We start from the raw sequence: 19,728 nt of genomic DNA on the forward strand, positions 1-19,728 counted from the left end.
GGTATGGTTGTTTTCTCAGCGTGTTATAAGTGAGCATGATATTGCAGCAGCAAAAAGGTAAATAGAGTACTATTTACCTGTTTGCTGCTGCAATATCATGCTCACTTATAACACGCTGAGAAAACAACCATACCTGGCTTATGATTGATTTGACGTCTTTTTTTATTGTGTGACTTATCCTCCTTTCCATTTTTGAACTTGTTCAATGTCTTTATTTAATAAAATTTGTATATTCTTTGTATTTTCATTTGCCTTAGTCGATCATTCTTTCTTGGTAGTTTCTCATGTTAATCATTGATCGATGCACCAAGTATATCTTGGTCAATACCCAGGATACAATATAGTGCCGTTTACACAGCTAGCAATGGTGTTTTACAGTTTAATGGTGACCTTTTAAGCACTACTTATATTGTATTCCTTTCGTTGGTATTTTTTGGGTTTATATCAATTATAAAGAGCAAGATAATACATGAAAGAACATGATGGGGACGTCAGTTATAAGGAGTACTGGTTCAACCTGCCTGTACGTCATAAGCCTCTAAGTGGAACATACCTACCAGTCGTGGATGAGGACATAAATGGAGTCAAAATGAGATAAAAAGAAATATAAACTAGGATAAAGACATGTGCTATCTCGATATGTAGTCAGTGTAAACCGCAGATATATGTGGCCAAATATCTTATAGCATGTTATATTAATCCTATAGCGTGGAAAATGTATATAGGTAAAACAGATATGGGATAGCCCAAGAGGATATATTAAACATATAAAGTCACAGAAAAAAGCGACTGATCAAAAAAGCTACACAAAAAACGTAACTTTTACTTATTACTGATAAAAAAAGGAGGTAGTCCTTTAACCCCTTCCCGCCGCAGCCCCTTTTCAGATTTTCATTTTTGTTTTTTCCTCCCCACTTTCCAAAAGCCATAACATTTTTATTTTTCCATTGATATAGTACTATGAGGCTTGATTTTTGCGGAACGAGTTGTAGTTTTTCGTTGCACCATTTATTTTGCCATATAATGTACTAGGAAATGGGAAAAAATTATATGTGGGGTAGAAAATAAAAAAAACATCAATTCCTCCATGGTTTTTTGCGTGCCGTTTTTACGGAATTCACTGTGCAATTTAAACAACATGTTAACTTTATTCTGTGGGTCAATACGATTACGGCGATACCAAATATATATAGTTATTTCTATATTTTACTACTTTTACAAATAAAAACCTAAGTATAAAAAAGAAAATCAATTTTGTGTCGCCAAATTCCGAGAGCCATAACTTTTTTATTTTTCTGTCGATTAAGTGGTATGAGGGCTTATTTTTTGCGGGATAAGCTTAGTTTTTAATAATACCATTTTGGTGTACATACGACGGTTTGATCACCTTTTATAAAAAAAATTGTGGGAGATTAGGTGACCAAATAATAGAGATTCTGGCGTTTACAATTTTTTTTACAGCGTTCTCCGTGCGGGTTAAATAATGATACATTGTAAGGGTATGTGCACACACACTAATTACGTCCGTAATTGACGGACGTAATTCGGCCGCAAGTACCGGACCGACCACAGTGCAGGGAGCCGGGCTCCTAGCATCATACTTATGTACGATGCTAGGAGTCCCTGCCTCTCCGTGGAACTACTGTCCCGTACTGAAAACATGATTACAGTACGGGACAGTTGTCCTGCAGAGAGGCAGGGACTCCTAGCATCGTACATAAGTATGATGCTAGGAGCCCGGCTCCCTGCACTGTGTTCGGTCCGGTACTTGCGGCCGAAATACGTCCGTCAATTACGGACGTAATTAGTGTGTGTGCACATACCCTAATAGTTCAGACTTTTACGGACGCGGCGATACCAATTATGTTTATTTATTTATGTATTTACTATGCTCTAGGGGGAAAATGGGAAAAGGGGGGTTATTTGAACTTTTAATTTTTTACTTTTTGCTATACAAAAAAAAACTTTAACTAATTTGAACTTTTTTTTATTAGTCCCCCTAAGGGACTTCAACCAGCGATCGTTATATCGCTTGCACGATATACTGTAATACTAATGTATTGCAGTATATCGTGATTCTGACAGGCAATTATTAAGCCCTGCTGGAGGCAGGGCTTAATGGGTGCACAAAGATGGCGGACCTGGGGGCCTTCATTAGGCCCCCAGGCAGACATAGCAACCATCTCCCCCGGCGATTGCGTTGCGGGGGGTGTGTTGAGCTGTTAGAGGGGGTCGTCCCCCTCTTTCTAACGATTTAAATGCTGCGGTCGCTATTGACCGCAGCATTTAACAAGTTAAACGAGCGGGATTGCGCTCGAGCGCGACGCCGCTCGTTACTCTGAAGTGTCGGCTGTAACAAACAGCCGACACCGGCATCGTATGGAGCGGGTTCACTCCATGAGCCCGTTCCATACTTCCCCTACCTGACTTTGGCGTATGGATACGTCAAATGTCGGGAAGGGGTTAAAAAAGGGGGTGGGTCAAAAAATGCTATACTGAAAACAAACTGACCCTGTTAAACCCTGCCAGGTCACCCTGCGTAAACTGAGCAACGCCCCTAGGGAAGGGAAAGCCCCGACCTCCAACCTACACCCTAGACGCCCTGTTATTGGCCTATCCGATTTAATAGTCTATAGAGAATTGGTTGGGGTGCAAACACACAGTGAGATTTGGTGTCATACCAATAGGTAAAAAAATGAATAAATAACATACTGGCCTATATCCCTCAAGGATGGAAAAGGTGTACTGTAAATAGTATGAACATACATATGTTACATTCCAGATCTAATTGGCCTTATATTTCTCTAATAGAGGAAGGTGCAGCACATAATAAAATAAACAAAATAGGTTCCAACTGTGTTTATTATCTGTACCTATTTTGTTTCTTTTTTTATGAAATAATAAGTACCTTAAGTGTTTGCCATGTTATCAGCCATAGTGTAATGGCGGGGAGGGAGACAGACAGGTGAGCCCTAATCTACCCGCCACTCAGTCCCTGCCTACTTGCAACGGCCCGTCCTAATCGACGGCGTACAACTGGGCGACGGTCCCTACGCTCACTAAATGCACGACAGACAAACAGACAATGGTACACAGAAGCTAAGGGAAATGGGGCTGTTGCCCACGGCAACCCCGTGAGCAACAAGAATAGTGAACGAGCCAAGTCAAACCAGGAGTGGACGAGGTACAAAACGCTTAGCAGGAGAATATTGAACGAGCCGAGTCAAACCAGGAGTGGACAAGGTATAAAACGCAGAGCAGGAGAATAGTCAGTCAAGATAGGGTCAATATGAAGCAGAAGACAAGTAGTAAGCAGCAGCAGAGCCAGGAAACAGACTGAAAGAATCACAGGCAAAGGAGGAGCAGGAAGTGAAGGTATAAATAGACAGAGGGCGGGAGCTAGCTCCGTCTGGCCAGGCTGTGATAGGCTCTCCCACTCCTCAGCCTCCCTGACTGATTGGTGGAAGAAGGGGTCACTCGACCAGACTTAGGAGCAGGTGCAGAGTGAGTAACCACGGGCGTCTACACAGAAGCTGTGTCAGGCAGATCCTTTACACATAGTTTATGAACTACAGAGAGATACAACCTCGGTTCCTCATACATACCAGTTCATCCATTACTCCCTTCAGCCAAACAGAACACAATACATTATTTCATGCTAGCATCAGTTCCAGATGCTACATAAAATAATAAATTTTTTCAACCCATTGGTTCTACATTATTGTACACAATAGGAAGACTAAGACATCTTTGCAGATTCTCAGTATTTACAGTACAGTCTGTAAGATTTACTTCAGCTGGGATTGTCAATGCTTACAGCAGTGAAATAGACCATACAGACATGATGTTGTGGTTGTGTTCATAATGAAGTTACAAGATTTCACTTTGGCATATGTGCAGGGATGGATACTCAGTTAGATGGAAATGAGAACTTTGATCATCGAGTCTCTAAGAATTTGAATACGGTTAAAAAAAAACTTGGGAAGGTGTTGGGGGTATTTCATTGAAAGCGGCAACTAAAGTTTCTTTTTGAAATTCAAGGAAAATTCGTAATTAGAAAAATCTGTAACCAACAAATGAGCAAAACGTGAAGCCAATGAACTGACACCACTCACACAGAGGTTCTGTAACAAATATAAGGGCCTCTCTGTCTAACCCCTGCCGAGAAGATCAAAAGTCTAACACAGATTTTACTTTAGGTTGGTCCACATTTCTCTTGGAAAGTCTACTTTTGGAAAAAACTCTATACGCTCTGTGCCTTAGTCAGACGACTGTGCATTTGGCAACATAGACTGCACTTTGCTATGTTTCACCTATGGTAGCCATAGTAGCTATAGTAACTAAAAATACAAATGTCACCTATTGGATATATACATATTAAATTAGATTTAGATTTAAACATTTTGCGTTTAAAGGGTACCTGTCACCAGCATTTCACCTACTAAACCAGCAATACCTGGTGGTAGTGGGTGACATTTTTTTTCTATATAACCTATAATTGTCTTCTTAGTCGGCTCTATAGCTTTAGAATTCAGCTTTTTAGTGTTCCCACTGTCACGAGGCGGGGTGTGGACCCACTGGGCCGTACCGTGTAGTGGGATGGCAGCTGGCCAAACAGGTAAGTACAGAGTTCAATAGTTCAGCGAGGATACTTGAGGCAATCGTAGACCGTAGCGAGGCAGGCACGTCCAGGACCAGGTGGCGGAAGACGTCAGGAGAGGCGTAGCAAATCAAGCAAGACTGTAGCACAGCACGGCAACAGCACAGCTCGGCACTAGAACTGGGAAGCACGGAAACAGGATACAGGAACAAGTTACACTGGGAAACTGGAAGACACTGGGAGACCATTAGCACGACAAACTATGGGTAACAAACAACGCTCTGGCAAAGAGCAAGAGGGCAGAGCCCTTTTTATAGCCCAGGGCATCCTGGGCTAGATTGCAGACTTCCTGCAAAATGCACGCACTGGCCCTTTAAGACCGTGAAAGCGCGGGCGCGCGCGCCCGCTGGAAATAGTCTCAATGTCCGGAAGTGAGTGCCAGGAGGACGACGCTGCAAGCAGGTAAGATGTCCATGGCCACGGCCGTCGAGGTTTAGGGCAGAATGACGGACCGTGGCCATAGACATTACAGTATTCCCCCTCTTATGCCCCCTCTTCTTGGGACCGGAGCGGGAGAGAAACTTCCTCACGAGGACAGGAGCATCGATGTTCTCCTCTGGCTCCCAAGACCTCTCTTCTGGGCCGAACCCCCTCCAATCCACTAAATAAAATGTCCTTCCTCCCACCTTCTTAGTAGCCAGAATTTCCTTTATTTCGAAAGTCCCCGATGAGCCGCCAGGGACCACTGTAGAACTAGGAGTCCTGGAGTAGCGGTTCAGGACCACGGGTTTCAGCAGGGAGACATGGAAGGAGTTAGGAATCCTGAGGGTAGGGGGGAGCCGCAGCTTGTAGGATACCGGGTTGATCTGTAGCAGGATTTCGAAAGGTTCGAGGAACCTAGGGGCAAATTTGCACAACGGCACCTTCAGCCGGATATTCCTAGAAGACAACCAGACTTTAGTCCCTGGAAGGAACTGCGGAGGCGCCCGTCTTCTTGTATCTGCCTTTCTCTTCATGCGGTCCGCCGCCAATAGCATAGAAGATCAGGTCAGTTGCCAAATCTGTGGAAAGTCCCTAAAGGTCAAGTCAGCGGCAGGAACCTGGGACATAGTAGATACAGGAAGAGGTATACGAGGATGCTGACCGTAGACGATGAAGAATGGACTGGAAGTGGTCGACTCACTGGTGTGGTTGTTATAAGAGAACTCTGCCCATGGGAGCAACTACAACCAATCATCATGGCGCCTGAAAACAAAGTCACGTAGATAGTTCTCCATGATCTGGTTAACTCTCTCAACTTGCCCATTAAACTGGGGATGATAGGCTAAAGAGAAGTCCAATTTTACACCAAGGAGGCCGCAGAGTGCTCTCCAAAACTTTGAGGTGAACTGAACCCCTCGGTCTGAGACAATATGCAGGGGCAAGCTGTGCAGACGGAAGATGTGTTGTATGAAGAGGTCAGCCAATCACATAGCAGATGGCAGGCCGGTCAAGGGAATGAAGTGAGCCATCTTGGAAAATTGATCCACCACCACCCAGATCACACTGCAACTCGTAGAAGAAGGAAGATCTGTGACAAAGTCCATAGCGACATGTTGCCAGGGGGAAACAGGCACAGGCAGTGGTTGGAGCAGGCCAGCATTTCTTGAGTGAGCAACTTTATTTGCTGCGCATACCGTGCATGTGGAGACAAAGTCCATAACGTCTTTGGGTAGCGTGGGCCACCAGAACTGACAGGTGATTAGATCTTGGGTCTTACGAGCACCCGCGTGACCTGCCAGCTTAGAACTGTGACCCCAGCGAAGAATTCTTCCTCGGTCAGCCAGACGTACAAAAGTCCTACCCGGAGGAATGTCTCTAACTTGCAAGGGATTCACAGACAAGATGCAGGATGGGTCAATAATATTCTGTGGAGATTCTATGGCGTCCTCGGTTTTTAAAAGATCTAGACAAGGCGCCGGCCCTCACATTATTGTCGGTAGTGGAGTTCGAACCGGAATCGAGCAAAGAACAACGACCACCTGGCTTGACGAGGATTTAACCGCTGAGCCGTCTGTAGGTAGGTCAAATTCTTGTGATCCGTGAAGATCAGGATAGGATAAACCGCGCCCTCTGGTAGATGTCTCCACTCCTGCAGAGCCAGTTTGATGGCAAGTAACTCCCGGTCCCCAATCGAGTAGTTGCGCTTTGCGGAAGAAAACAGCTTTGAATAGTAGCCACATACCACAGCCTTGCTTTTCGATCCTCTCTGGTACAACAGTGCACCAGCACCAACGGAGGAAGCATCCACCTCTAACGAAAACTGTAGGGATACATCAGGATGGTTCAGAATGGAGGCAGATGTGAAGGCTTTCTTTAAGGATTCAAATGCGGCTTCTGCCTCCGGAGTCCACATCTTGGCATTCATACCCTGCATCTTTTTTTTTTTTACAAAGAAGAACCCCGCTCTGGCCGGGGATGAGGATTTACGAATGAAACTCCTCTCCAGGTTCTCCTTAATGTAGGCTAACATGGACTGGGTCTCTGGCAAGGAGAGAGGGTACACTCTACCACGAGGAGGAGACTATTCAGGAACCAGGTCGATCGGACAGTCATATGCCCGGTGTGGCGGCAAGGTCTCAGCCTCCTTTTTGTTGAAGACATCGGAGAACATGGAGAAACAGGAAGCAAACCCTGTCAAAGGCTGAAGAGGGACAGGCTGCGGCGACTGGATATGGCCCAGACAGCGGTCAAGACACTTCGGACCCCACTGGAGGACCTCTCCAGAGTTCCAATCCAGGATGGGTGTGTGCAGACGGAGCCAAAGCAAACCCAGCAGCACAGGGTTGACGGCCTTGGACAGGACGAACAGGGATCAGCATGAAGGGCTCCCACTTGGAGTCTCAATGGCATGGTTACGGACACAACTGTGTCAGGCAATGGCAGTCCATCCGCCGAGGCAACGATCAACGGCCTTTCAAGCGGGATAGTAGGCAACTGAAGGAGATCCACAAGGTCCTGGCAGATGAAGTTGGCTGCAGAGCCGGAGTCCAGATAGGCAGAGACCAGATGGGACCTCTCGCCAACAATGATGGTTACGGGAATGAATAGTTTGGAAGAGAGTTCTTGATTCAATCTGTTGATGCCCAGGGTTGTCTCTCCAACCAAACCTAGGCGCTGGTTTTTTTTGGCTTGTGAGGGCACAGACAGACAACATGGCCAGCGAGGCCGCAATATAAGCAAAGTCCAGAGGTGCGCCTGCGCTGTTTCTCCTGGATCAATAATTTTAGTCGGTCTACTTGCATCGGGACCTCGGGCAAAGCAATAGAAGCAGGCAAGAGGGTTGCTGGAAGTTAAGCGCCAGTCTAGGGCGCCGACGCTCCTGACGAACCTCGTGAGATCTCTCCCTCAGCCTTATGTCTACCCGATATACAACCTATAGAGTGTAGGGTACAATTAACACAACACATAAATGATGAAAAATATATAAATTTTATTGAAAAATCACAATATTAAAAGATGAGTCATGCAAAGCATGACTAAAAACGTCTATCAAATGCAGAGGGCATATGTACACAAATAAAGTATGACAAGGGCATGAGCATATAGGTGGTATACACAAACAGATTCAGTCTATCTGGACAATAGTATAAAACATTAAATAGATAATGGCATAAACAATGTAGTGTTAATCTCAAAATATGTCCAGAGGGCTGAAGTGAAGCAAAGGCTGCAGCACCAGTGCCCCTGTAACTAGACACCGTCCAAATGAGGTTGAACTCACAGTGAGATACAATCAATAGTGTCAAAGAGAGATTTAGACAGAGCAATATGTAGAAGGTAAAGACATGCACATACCCATGTAGAGCACCTCTGCAGAGAGAGAACGTCAGACCCGACGCGCGTTTCAGCAGAATGCCTTCGTCTCTCTGCAGAGGTGCTCAACATGGGTATGTGCATGTCTTTACCTTCTACATATTGCTCTGTCTAAATCTCTCTTTGACACTATTGATTGTATCTCACTGTGAGTTCAACCTCATTTGGACGGTGTCTAGTTACAGTTATCTATTTAATGTTTTATACTATTTTCCAGATAGACTGAATCTGTTTGTGTATACCACCTATATGCTCATGCCCTTGTCATACTTTATTTGTGTACATATGCCCTCTGCATTTGATAGACGTTTTTAATCATGCTTTGCATGACTCATCTTTTAATATTGTGATTTTTCAATAAAATGTATATATTTTTCATCATTTATGTGTTGTGTTAATTGTACCCTTGAATTGACCAGTGGAGTCCATGACCAGAGCGTACTGTCACAAGGCGGGGTGTGGACCCACTGGGCCGTACCGCGTAGCGGGATGGCAGCTGGCCAAACAGGTAAGTACAGAGTTCAATAGTTCAGCGAGGATACCTGAGGCAATCGTAGACAGTAGCGAGGCATGCACATCCAGGACCAGGCGGCGGAAGACGTCAGGAGAGGCATAGCAAATCAAGCGAATCTGTAGCACAGCACGGCAACAGCACAGCACGGCTAGAACTGGGAAGCACAGAAACAGGATACGGGATACAGGAACAAGGTACACTGGGAAACTGAGAGACTATTAGCACGACAAACTATGGGTAACAAACAACGCTCTGGCAAAGAGCAAGAGGGCAGAGCCCTTTTTATAGCCCAGGGCATCCTGGGCTAGATTGCAGACTTCCTTCAAAATGCACGCACTGGCCCTTTAAGTGAGTGCCGGCGCCTAACAGGAGGACGACGCTGCAAGCAGGTAAGATGTCCATGGCCACGGCCGTCGAGGTTTAAGGCAGAACGACGGACCGTGGCCATAGACTTTACACCCACACCGTATGCTAATTAGCAAAAAAGAGTCAAATCCTAATTCGAAAAGAGTCAAATCTTCATTCCTCAAGTCTTTCCGTGTTTACTCCACCTCCTTACTTTTAATTGACAGCTCCACGCATTCCCCCAGCACACAAAACCTCGCACTTGTGCATTGATGTCCTCTTCTGGTGTCTGCGCACAAAGGGACACCGGATTATTATGATAAAAAGCGCAAAATGTTTGCAGACCGTTATTTACAGTTGGAGGAGGAGTTTAGGAGAGGGGATAACGGCAATGAACTTTTGATAGCAGCGGCCATTGAGGGATAAGTAAAGTTCAATAGGCGAAATTCTGGTGACGGGTTCCCTTTAAAACTATACCCAACATTAGGTGATAGGGAGTTCTATACTTGATGCGTGTCACGATCCAGGGGTATGTAATCCCACTAGGCTGACCGCCTTAGCGGAGTGGCAGCTGACCAAGTCACAGTCTATGCAAAAGTCTATACAAATTTCGTAGTAGAAGGGTATCTGAGATAGTCCAGAAAGTAGCAGAGACCTTGGCACGGATGGAACTTGATGTGGCAGGTAGCGCCAGACGTGGCAGATGATACCAGGAGTGGCAGATGGCACCAGATGAGGTGTAACAGCAGATGTGGCAGGTGACACCAGACATGTGTATAACAGCAGGCGTGGCAACGACAACACGACTCCAACAATGAAAAGGCTCAGGGACAAACACAGCACGGGATACAGGATACAGGTAGCAGGGTACGGGAACACTGGTAGCAGGATACAACTATCGGACCAATTGCAATACGAACATGGGTAGACAACAACAACTCTCAGGCAAGGATGAAAGGGCAGGGTCCATTTTATAGTCCAAGGTGATTTGGGAAATAATTAATTACATATGCGAGCGCTGGGCCTTTAAGACCGGGAATGAGCGTGAGCCCCCCAGCGGACATTACAGAACAAAGCGGCCAGATGCACTGATGTCTCTGGGGAAGGAGACGTCGGCCACAGGAAGGAGGTCTGCAGTCGCGGCCAGCAGCAGGTAAGGAGGAGGAGGCGGTCCGCGACCATTACTGTACCCCCACTTACGCCCCCTCTTCTTGGGTCCAGAGCAAGAGAGGAATTTTTTAACGAGGCTAGGGGCATTAAGGTTCTCTTCTGGTTCCCAGGACCTCTCCTCAGGACCAAACCCTCTCTAGTCCACCAAATAGAAAGTTCTTCCTCCTACCCTCTTGCAGTCCAGGATCTCCTTCACCTCAAACACATGAGATGAACCACTGGGAGTAAATGCAGGACTAAGAGTTTTACTGTAGCGGTTAAGGACCACTGGTTTCAGGAGGGACACATTAAAGGAGTTGGCGATTCTGAGGGTAGGGTGCAGCCGAAGCTTATAGGAGACAGGGTTTATCTGTTGTAGGATATCAAAGGGTCCAAGGAACCTGGGAGCAAATATGTATGAGGGCACCTTCAAACGATGTTCCTTGAGGATAGCCAGACCTTGACTTCAGGAGGTCCACTGCCTGGAGGTTCGCAGACCTAGTGTGCTGCCAGTTATGAATAAAAGTCCCAAATAGGGAATTTTCTGCTGGTACTTGAGTCATGGTTGGTACAGGAAGAGGAACTCGAGGATGCTGGCTGTACACAATGTAGAAAGGAGACGAGGCAGTAGATTTACTTGTGTGATTGTTGTACGATAATTCCGCCCAAGGCAGAAGTTGTACCCAATTGTCATGTTGGGCGGGAACGAAATGACAAAGGTAATTCTCCAAAATTTGATTGGTCCTCTCCAGTTGACCATTGGACTGCGGGTGATAGGCAGAAGAGAAGTGGAGGTAAACATCTAGCTGGTTGCACAGGTCTCTCCAGAACTTGGACGTAAACTGTATACCCCGATCCGAGACAATGTGCAGAGGAAGTCTGTGCAGACGGAAGATGTTTAGCATAAACAGATTTGCCAGGCGAGAAGCAGACGGAAGACTAGTCAACGGAATAAAATGTGCCAAATTAAGAGGAACGATCCACTGCTACCCGGACCGTTGTACATCCATCTGAGGGGGGAAGGTCTGTAATAAAGTCCATAGCGATATGCTGCCAAGGAGCATCAGGGACAGGCAGGGCTAGTAGTTTTGGAGTGGGTAGACTTGTTCGAGGCACAGTTCGTACATGAAGAGACATAGTCCGCAATATCTCTAGGCAGAGTGGGCCACCAGTACTGATGGGCTATGAAGTCCTGAGTCTTTCCTCAGAGTCATTAGTCTCAAATGATCGAGACAGGGCATCAGCCTTCACATTCTTATCAGCAGGACGGAAGTGAAGCAAGAATTGAAATCGAGCGAATAACAATGACCACCTGGCTTGGCGAGGATTTAGTCGTTGTGCTGACTGTAAATACGTAAGATTCTTGTGGTCCGTGCAATTGATAATAGGATGAACCGCACCCTCCAGCAAGTGTCTCCATTCCTCTAATGCCAACTTGACTGCCAGCAACTCCCCATCCCCAATGGAATAGTTGCATTCTGCCGGAGAGAATAATTTAGAAAAGAAGCCACAGGCCACCATCTTACCTGAGTTTTTTGACATAGCAGTGCTTCAGCACGAACAGAAGATGTGTCCACTTCCAGGAAGAACTGTAGAGAAGCATCAGTGTGATGTAGAACAGATGCTGAGGTGAATGCGCTCTTGAGATTAGTAAACACTGATTCTGCCTCCGGAGACCAAGCCTTGGCGTTCACCCCTTTCTTGGTGAAGGCTGAGATTGGAGCAGTCAGAGATGAGAAGTTTGGGATAAATTGCCGATAGAAGTTTGTGAATCCCAGAAATCTTTGTATGGACCGAATGCCCTGTGGACGTGGCTACTCAAACACAGATCTCACCTTCTCTGGGTCCATCTTGCGGCCACGGTCAGATACAATGTAGCCCTGGAAGGGCAGAGAGTTTCGCTCGAACACACATTTCTCAATTTTAGCAACAGAACTTGGCGAAGATGCTTCCAATGTGTTATCAAATCAGGTGAGTAAATCAGGATGTCGTCCAGATAGACCACCACACACACATACAGCAGATCCCAGAATATGTCATTTACAAACTCCTGGAACACAGCTGGAGCGTTACACAGTCCAAAGGGCATGACAAATTATTCGTAATGGCCGTCTCGGGTGTTAAATTAGGTTTTCCATTCGTCACCTTTGCGCTTACGGATCAAGTTATATGCTCCACGTAGATCCAGCTTTGTGAATATCTTGGCCCCACGGATTCTATCGAAAAGTTCTGAGATGAGCGGCAGAGGATACTTATTTTTTACCGTAATTTGGTTCAGACCCCGGTAGTCGATACATGGATGAAGAATAATCCGGCTGTGGCCGGGAAGGAAGATTTTCGAATGAAACCTCTCTTGAGGTAGGCGGACATGGCTAGGGTCTCTGGCAGGGAAAGAGGATAAACTCGCCCTCGAGGTGGTGAAGCGTCAGGAAGTAGGTGTGATGAGGGGGAAGAGTCTCTGCTACCTTCTTACTGAGGACGTCGGTAAAACTAGCATAATGAGATGGTCGTAGGGCAGTCGTAGGTGCGATGAGGGGGAAGAGTCTCTGCTACCTTCTTACTGAGGACGTCGGTAAAACTAGCATAATGAGATGGTAGATCTGACAGGACGAACCTGTGGCAGGCAGCGGCTAAGGCATCTGGGCCCCCATTGGAGCACTTCTTCAGAGTTCCAGTCGAGAACTGGAGCGTGTAGACGAAGCCAAGGCAAGACCAGCTGAACAGAGTTGATAGCATAAGGCAGCATGAGGAAGGTGATCTGTTCCGAGTGAAGAACTCTGATTTGTAGTGTCAGTGGGTTAGTGTCGGACACAATAGGGTCGGTCAATGGAAGTCCATTCACAGAGGCAACAGCCAGGGGTCTCTCTAGAAGTACTGTGGGTAGATGTAGACGATCCACTAGATCCTGTTGGATAAAATTTGCAGCTGCTCCAGAATCCAGATAGGCAGAGGAGGAGTGTGATGTCTCTCCAGAGATGATGTTCACAGGAATGGATAACTTGGGAGAGGCTTTAAACTTTGGTGTCATCCCACCAAGGGTTGTCTCTCCAACCAACCCTAGGTGCTGGAGTTTCCCGGCTTTTGTGGACATTGGTGCACGAATTGGCCTTTAAGGCTGCAATACAGACACAGACCTGAAGAGCATCTGCGCTGTTTCTCCTGCTCAGACAGTTTGATTCTGTCTACCTGCATAGGTTCTTCAGGTAGAGCAACAGGAGGAGGCAATAGTGGTCTCTGGAATGAGGGGGCCAGTCAGTGGAAACTTCTCTCCCACCAAACCTCCTGAGCACGTTCCCGGATCCTCATGTCGACTTGGGCAGCCAACAGGATAAGAGCATCCAGGGTAGAAGGAAGATCGCGGGCTGCTAGTTCGTCTTTGCTGTGCGGGGACAGTCCCTGCCAAAAAGTCGCCATTGTTCCCTGCTAACTCCGCTGCCAGGGTCTCTCTCGCTCCAAGATGGGGTTCACCCATGCCAAGGCCTTGCCAGTGAGAAAGGAAATAATGAATGCTATCTTGTCCTCATCAGAGGGGAAGAAGTGAGCACGCAATCTAAAATAGATGGTACATTGATTGATTAACCCTCTACAGGTTCTAGGGTCACTGTCATAGCGATGAGGAAGAGGTAGTGAAACTGTGGATCCGGAACAGACAGGAGAAGTAACGGGCAGTGGAACGACAGCAGCATCCAGAAGAGGAGCAGGAGGTTGATCCAGTCGGGCAATGATGGAGTTTACAGCCACGAGGACTTGATCCTGGCGTGCACGTAGGTTACGCATATCTATTTGTATCACCTGAACTGCGGTCTTATATTGGCCAGCGGGTTTCATGGCCTGAGCCTACTGTCACGATGCAGGGGTATGTGGACCCACTAGGCCGCTCTGCCGTAGCGGAGTGGCAGCTGACCAAGTCACAGACTATGCAAAAGTCCATACAACCTTCATAGCACAAGGGTATCTGAGATAGTCCAGAAGGTAGCTGAGGCTCTGGCACGGATGGGACTTGACTTGGCAGGTAGCACCACATGTGGAGGGTGATACCAGAAGTGGCAAATGGCACCAGACGTGGTGTAACCGCAAGCGTGGCAGGTGACAGCAGAAGTCGTGTATAACTGCAGGCATGGCAACGACACAGCACGACTCCAACACTAGAAAGGCTAAGGGACAAACACAGCACGGGATATAGGATAAAGGTAGCAGGGTAAGGGAACACTAGGAGCAGGATAAAACTAAGGGACCATTTGGAATACGAACATTGGTAGACAACAACGCTCAGGCAAGGAGTGAAAGGGCAGGGCCCTTTTTATAGTCCAGGGCGATCTTGGAAATATTTAATTACATATGCGCACTGGCCCTTTAAGACCGGGAACGGGTGCGCAACCCCCCCAGCGGACATTACAGGGCAGAGTGGCTGCATGCGCTGACGTCTTCGGGAAAGGAAAAGTCGACCACAGGAGGGAGGTCTGCGGGCGTGGCCGTCAGGAGATAAGGGGAGGTGGCGGTCCGCGACTGCGGCCATTACAATGGGTATATAAGAATAGATACTTACAAGAATACCTAACATGGCTGGGGGTTGTTTTATAGAAACAACCCATACGAAAGCATTGGGACCACCAGTTAGGTAAAGATAATGGAGCAGCACAGCCAAACTGTTTCCAATTGTCACAACCCAGCCCAGAAAAGTTGCCTCTGTCCAGTAATATTAAGTAAAATAATCTATATCCAAAATAGACCGCTTTATTATCCCAATTATTGCCCTAGTATTGAGAAAATAAAACACTATTCTTTTCATATGGATGCTGCCTTTTTATATATATATATATATATATATATATATATATATATATATATATATATGTACAGTAGCTATATGACTGCCATCTATCTCCATGGATAAGTTTCAGAGCAATAAAAACAGGAACTTCATGATAGAAAAGACAATGAGAAATAACATGCTTCTTTTGCTATGAAATGGAAAGAGGAATATTTCAGAAAGTGGATTTTACTTTAAATAAGAAAAGGATTGCATATATCCAGCTGTACAGTAACTATTTACTGATAGAAATGGCTTTATCTGGCGCTATGATTGGCTTTTATACGCAGTTTTCTTTGCCCCCCCCCCCCCCCAGGTTCTCATTCTTTTCAGTGTAGTGCTTTATGTGTTAGACCTATGAAATAAGTACATAATGCCCATTATTCTTATTGTCTCTCAGTGAAGTTGGGATGTAAGCTGTTATAATTTACAATGCATGGGGAATGCAGTACTTACCTGAATATATTGCTAACACCATCTAATGCAGTCATGCCATTTAAATGTAATGGCAGTCCGGAGGCATCCCACACTATTTTAAATGTGTTAGATGGAACCTGCTATGTGATACTTGGACGAGATATCCACATGGCAAATACTTGGAGCCTTTTGTCAATTATAACATAGAATAGACTTTCACGGATAAATCTCTGTATGCTCGTATGAAATCGGAGGCAAATTGGAGTCCATGGGAGCTATATTATGGATTAGAACAAGGTTGTATAGGTTGTAAAACACTCCATGAGGCCTCGACCTTATTATCACTTATTTTACAGAACCTTTGTTACTATTCGGCTGGATTCACACGAGCATGTTCAGTCCGTAATGGACGGAACGTATTTCGACCGCAAGTCCCGGACCGAACGCAGTGCAGGGTGCTGGGCTCCTAGCATCATAGTTATGTACGATGCTAGGAGTCCCTGCCTCTCCGTGGAACTACTGTCCTGTACTGAAAACATGATTACAGTACGGGACAGTTGTCCCGCAGCGAGGCAGGGACTCCTAGCATCGTACATAACTATGATGCTAGGAGCCCGGCTCCCTGCAGTGTGTTCGGTTCGGGACTTGCGGCCGAAATACGTTCCGTCCTTTACGGACCAAACATGCTCGTGTGAATCCAGCCTTATACCTATCTTCTAAAATTACCCACCTGTAACATTACATCCAGCGACTTACAAATAACAAAACTACTTCTGTCATTCTATAGGTATCGCATGCACAAGTCCCGAATGTACAGCCAGTGTGTTCGAATGCGTCATCTATCACAAGAGTTTGGTTGGTTACAGATCACACCTGAGGAGTTCCTCTGTATGAAGGCTCTTCTCCTTTTCAGCATTAGTGAGTATTGCAGCATTATAGATAGCATCAACCTCAAAAGAAGATTAATGTACTGGAACCTGTCAACATATTTTGGCTCTGTGTATTCTCCTGCAGTGAATAAATGATTAGCTTTAATTCATATAATGGCTAAATTTCCCACAGAAATGTAAATGGTAAATAAAATAAATATGTCTTGGCAGTAGTATAGGAATGTAATTTAATCAAGTTCGAGGAACCCATGCATTAGAGCTTAAACCCTGAAAGGGTAGCTCGTGAGATAGAAAAGGTGGAAGTGAGTGAGGGGAACAACATACTGCAAGGGTCACCTATAAAGATCCTACTGATGAATACATTGATAAGCAGGTTTATTATGTTGTCTTTGTATTAGTTATATATTTTAAGACAGATTCAGGATCCCTGCTGTACTGAAGCATGTATTTTTGGATGTTATTTGACCTTTAATATTTTGCAGTGCCCCTTCTCAATTCTCAGTGCTTTAATCTGTGTACACTCAGATATTACACCAGTAGGCATTGTGGATTCCTTCTTTTGTCTTTTTATTTACATAAAAGGAATGTGCATTGTCATTTCAGGAAAGCAGAAGCCTGCTGTCCAATTTGTTTTTATTACTATATTTATTTTTGCAAAGCAAACACTTCACATGAAGCCTAGGAAAGTAGTTCTGTAAACAGGCGCTTGTGTGAGGTACCACACTATATTCATATATCTGTCCTGCAGATGCAGGACTTGCCTAGCAAACCTGTGCTTTATTAAAAATAATTATTAATAACACCTAATTGCTAAAAAGCAAATCAAAGCCCTATTCCCAGATGACCTAATTGTATGTAGGTGCATTAATAAAACATATATTTTATTGGGTATAACTTATAAAGCACTACACACATTTAAAAGTCTAATTTAATCTGATACTAAAGGTAGTCAGTACATCTGTGCCTATAAAGTAGCCACACTTATTGGTATCTGAAATAACGGCTACAGTCCGCGACATAGTAGGCACATGAAACATGGATTTTAAAAAATTGCTTGAGCCCCCCGACATGTTTTGCCATATATCTGGCATCCTCAGGGGTATTAGCCCCAATACCCCTGAGGACAGTATATATATATATATATATATATATATATAGACATAAAGACATATTTAGACATGCAGGCAAATATATATATATATATATATATATATATACACATACATATAGGTAAATATATAGACATACAGACACATTATATATATATATATATATATATATATATACAGACACAGGCACGTAAATACACTGACAGGAACATATACAAATACATAAAAGGGACATATATACAAGCACAAAGACACATTCACATATAGACCATATATACCTACACAGGCACACATATACACATTATAGATAATGTAGTAGATTTCAGATGCAGTTCTATGCAACACCATAGATAACTCAGTGATAACTCTCTGAGTACAGATAATGTAGTAGATGTTACCTGCAGCCCTATGTAACACCACAGATGACACACAGTGATATCTCTCTGAGTACAGATAATGTAGTAGTGTTACCTGCAGTCCTATGTAACATAACAGATAACACACAGTGATATCTCTCTGAGTACAGATAATGTAGTAGATGTTACCTGCAGTCCTATGTAACACCACAGATAACACACACTGATAACTATATACACACACACACACACACACACACAAGCACACACCCACACATATATTGTGCAGTGCACCTCCAAACTGGAGATGCACTTTAAAAAGATTATTTCCATGAATTAATTGCCATGAATTGGTTAAAGTTTTATAGATTACCATATATGAAAATGTGGTGTTTCTCTTAAGGGGCAGTAGAGTATATAAGGGGCAGCAGAGTATATAGGGGGTAGCAGAGTATATAAGAGACAGCAGAGAATATAAAGGGCAACAGAGTATATAGGGGCAGCAGAGTATATAGGGGACAGCAGAGCACATAAGGGGCAGTAGGGTATATAAGGGGCAGTAGGGTATATAAGGGGCAGTAGAGTATATAGGAAGCAGTAGAGTATATAGGGGACAGCAGAGTATATAAGGGGCAGCAGAGTATATAAGGAGCAGTATAGTACATAGGGGCAGCAAAGTATATAGGGGTAGTAGAGTATATAAGGGGCAGCAGAGTATCTAGGGGCAGCAGATTATATAAGGGACAGTTGAGTATATAAGGGAAACAGATTTTATAAGGGGCAGCAGAGTATATAAGGGGCAGCAGAGTATTTAAGGAGCAGCAGAGTATATAAGGGGACAGCAGAGTATATAAGGGGACAGCAGAGTATATAAGGGGACAGCAGAGTATATACACGTGACATCAGAGTATATAAGAGGCAGCAGAGTATACAGGGGACAGCAGAGTATATAAGGGGCAGCGGGGTATATAGGAGGCAGCAGGGTATATAAGGGGCAGCAGAGTATATAGGGGGCAGCAGAGTATATAGGGGTAGCAGTGTATATAAGAGCAGCAGAGTATATAGGGGCAGAGTATATAGGGGATAGCTGCATATATAATGGGCAGCAGAATATATAGGGGCAGCAAAGTATATAGGGGACAGCAGCGTACATAAGGGGCAGTAGGGTATATAACGGGCAGTAGAGTATATAACGGGCAGTAGAGTATATAGGGGACGGCAGAATACATCGGGGCAGCAGAGTACATCGGGGCAGCAGAGTATATAGGGGTAGTAGAGTATATAAGGGGCAGAAGAGTATATAAGGGGCAGAAGAGTATATAATGGGCAGCAGAGTATATAGGGGCAGCAGAGTATATAGGGGCAGCAGAGTATATAAGGGGCAGCAAAGTATATAGGGGCAATAGAGTATATCAAAAGCAGCAGAGTATATAGAGGTCAGCAGAGTATATAAGGGCAGCAGAGTATATAAGGGGCAGCAGGGTATATAGGGGCAATAGAGTATATCAAAAGCAGCAGGGTATATAGAGGGCAGCAGAGTATATAGAGGGCAGCAGAGTATATTGGGGCAATAGAGTATATCAAAAACAGCAGAGTATATAGAGGGCAGCAGAGTATATAGAGGCAATAGAGTATATCAAAAGCAGCAGAGTATATAGAGGGCAGAAGAGTATAGAGGGGGAC

The 19,728-nt window shown here is 45.0% G+C and overlaps 1 protein-coding gene across 1 annotated transcript in view; it reads left to right on the top strand.

Annotated features, from left to right (window-relative positions):
* The window catches only part of AR (androgen receptor), an 808,954-nt gene that overhangs the window by 772,643 nt on the left and 16,583 nt on the right, over nucleotides 1–19,728 (top strand). The window contains exon 6 of the mRNA XM_075835639.1: nucleotides 16,478–16,608. Coding sequence (XP_075691754.1) covers nucleotides 16,478–16,608 — 131 coding nt within the window. The remainder of the gene's footprint in view (nucleotides 1–16,477; nucleotides 16,609–19,728) is intronic.

This window comes from Rhinoderma darwinii, chromosome 8, assembly GCF_050947455.1.
Source record: "Rhinoderma darwinii isolate aRhiDar2 chromosome 8, aRhiDar2.hap1, whole genome shotgun sequence".
NCBI lineage: Eukaryota > Metazoa > Chordata > Amphibia > Anura > Rhinodermatidae > Rhinoderma > Rhinoderma darwinii.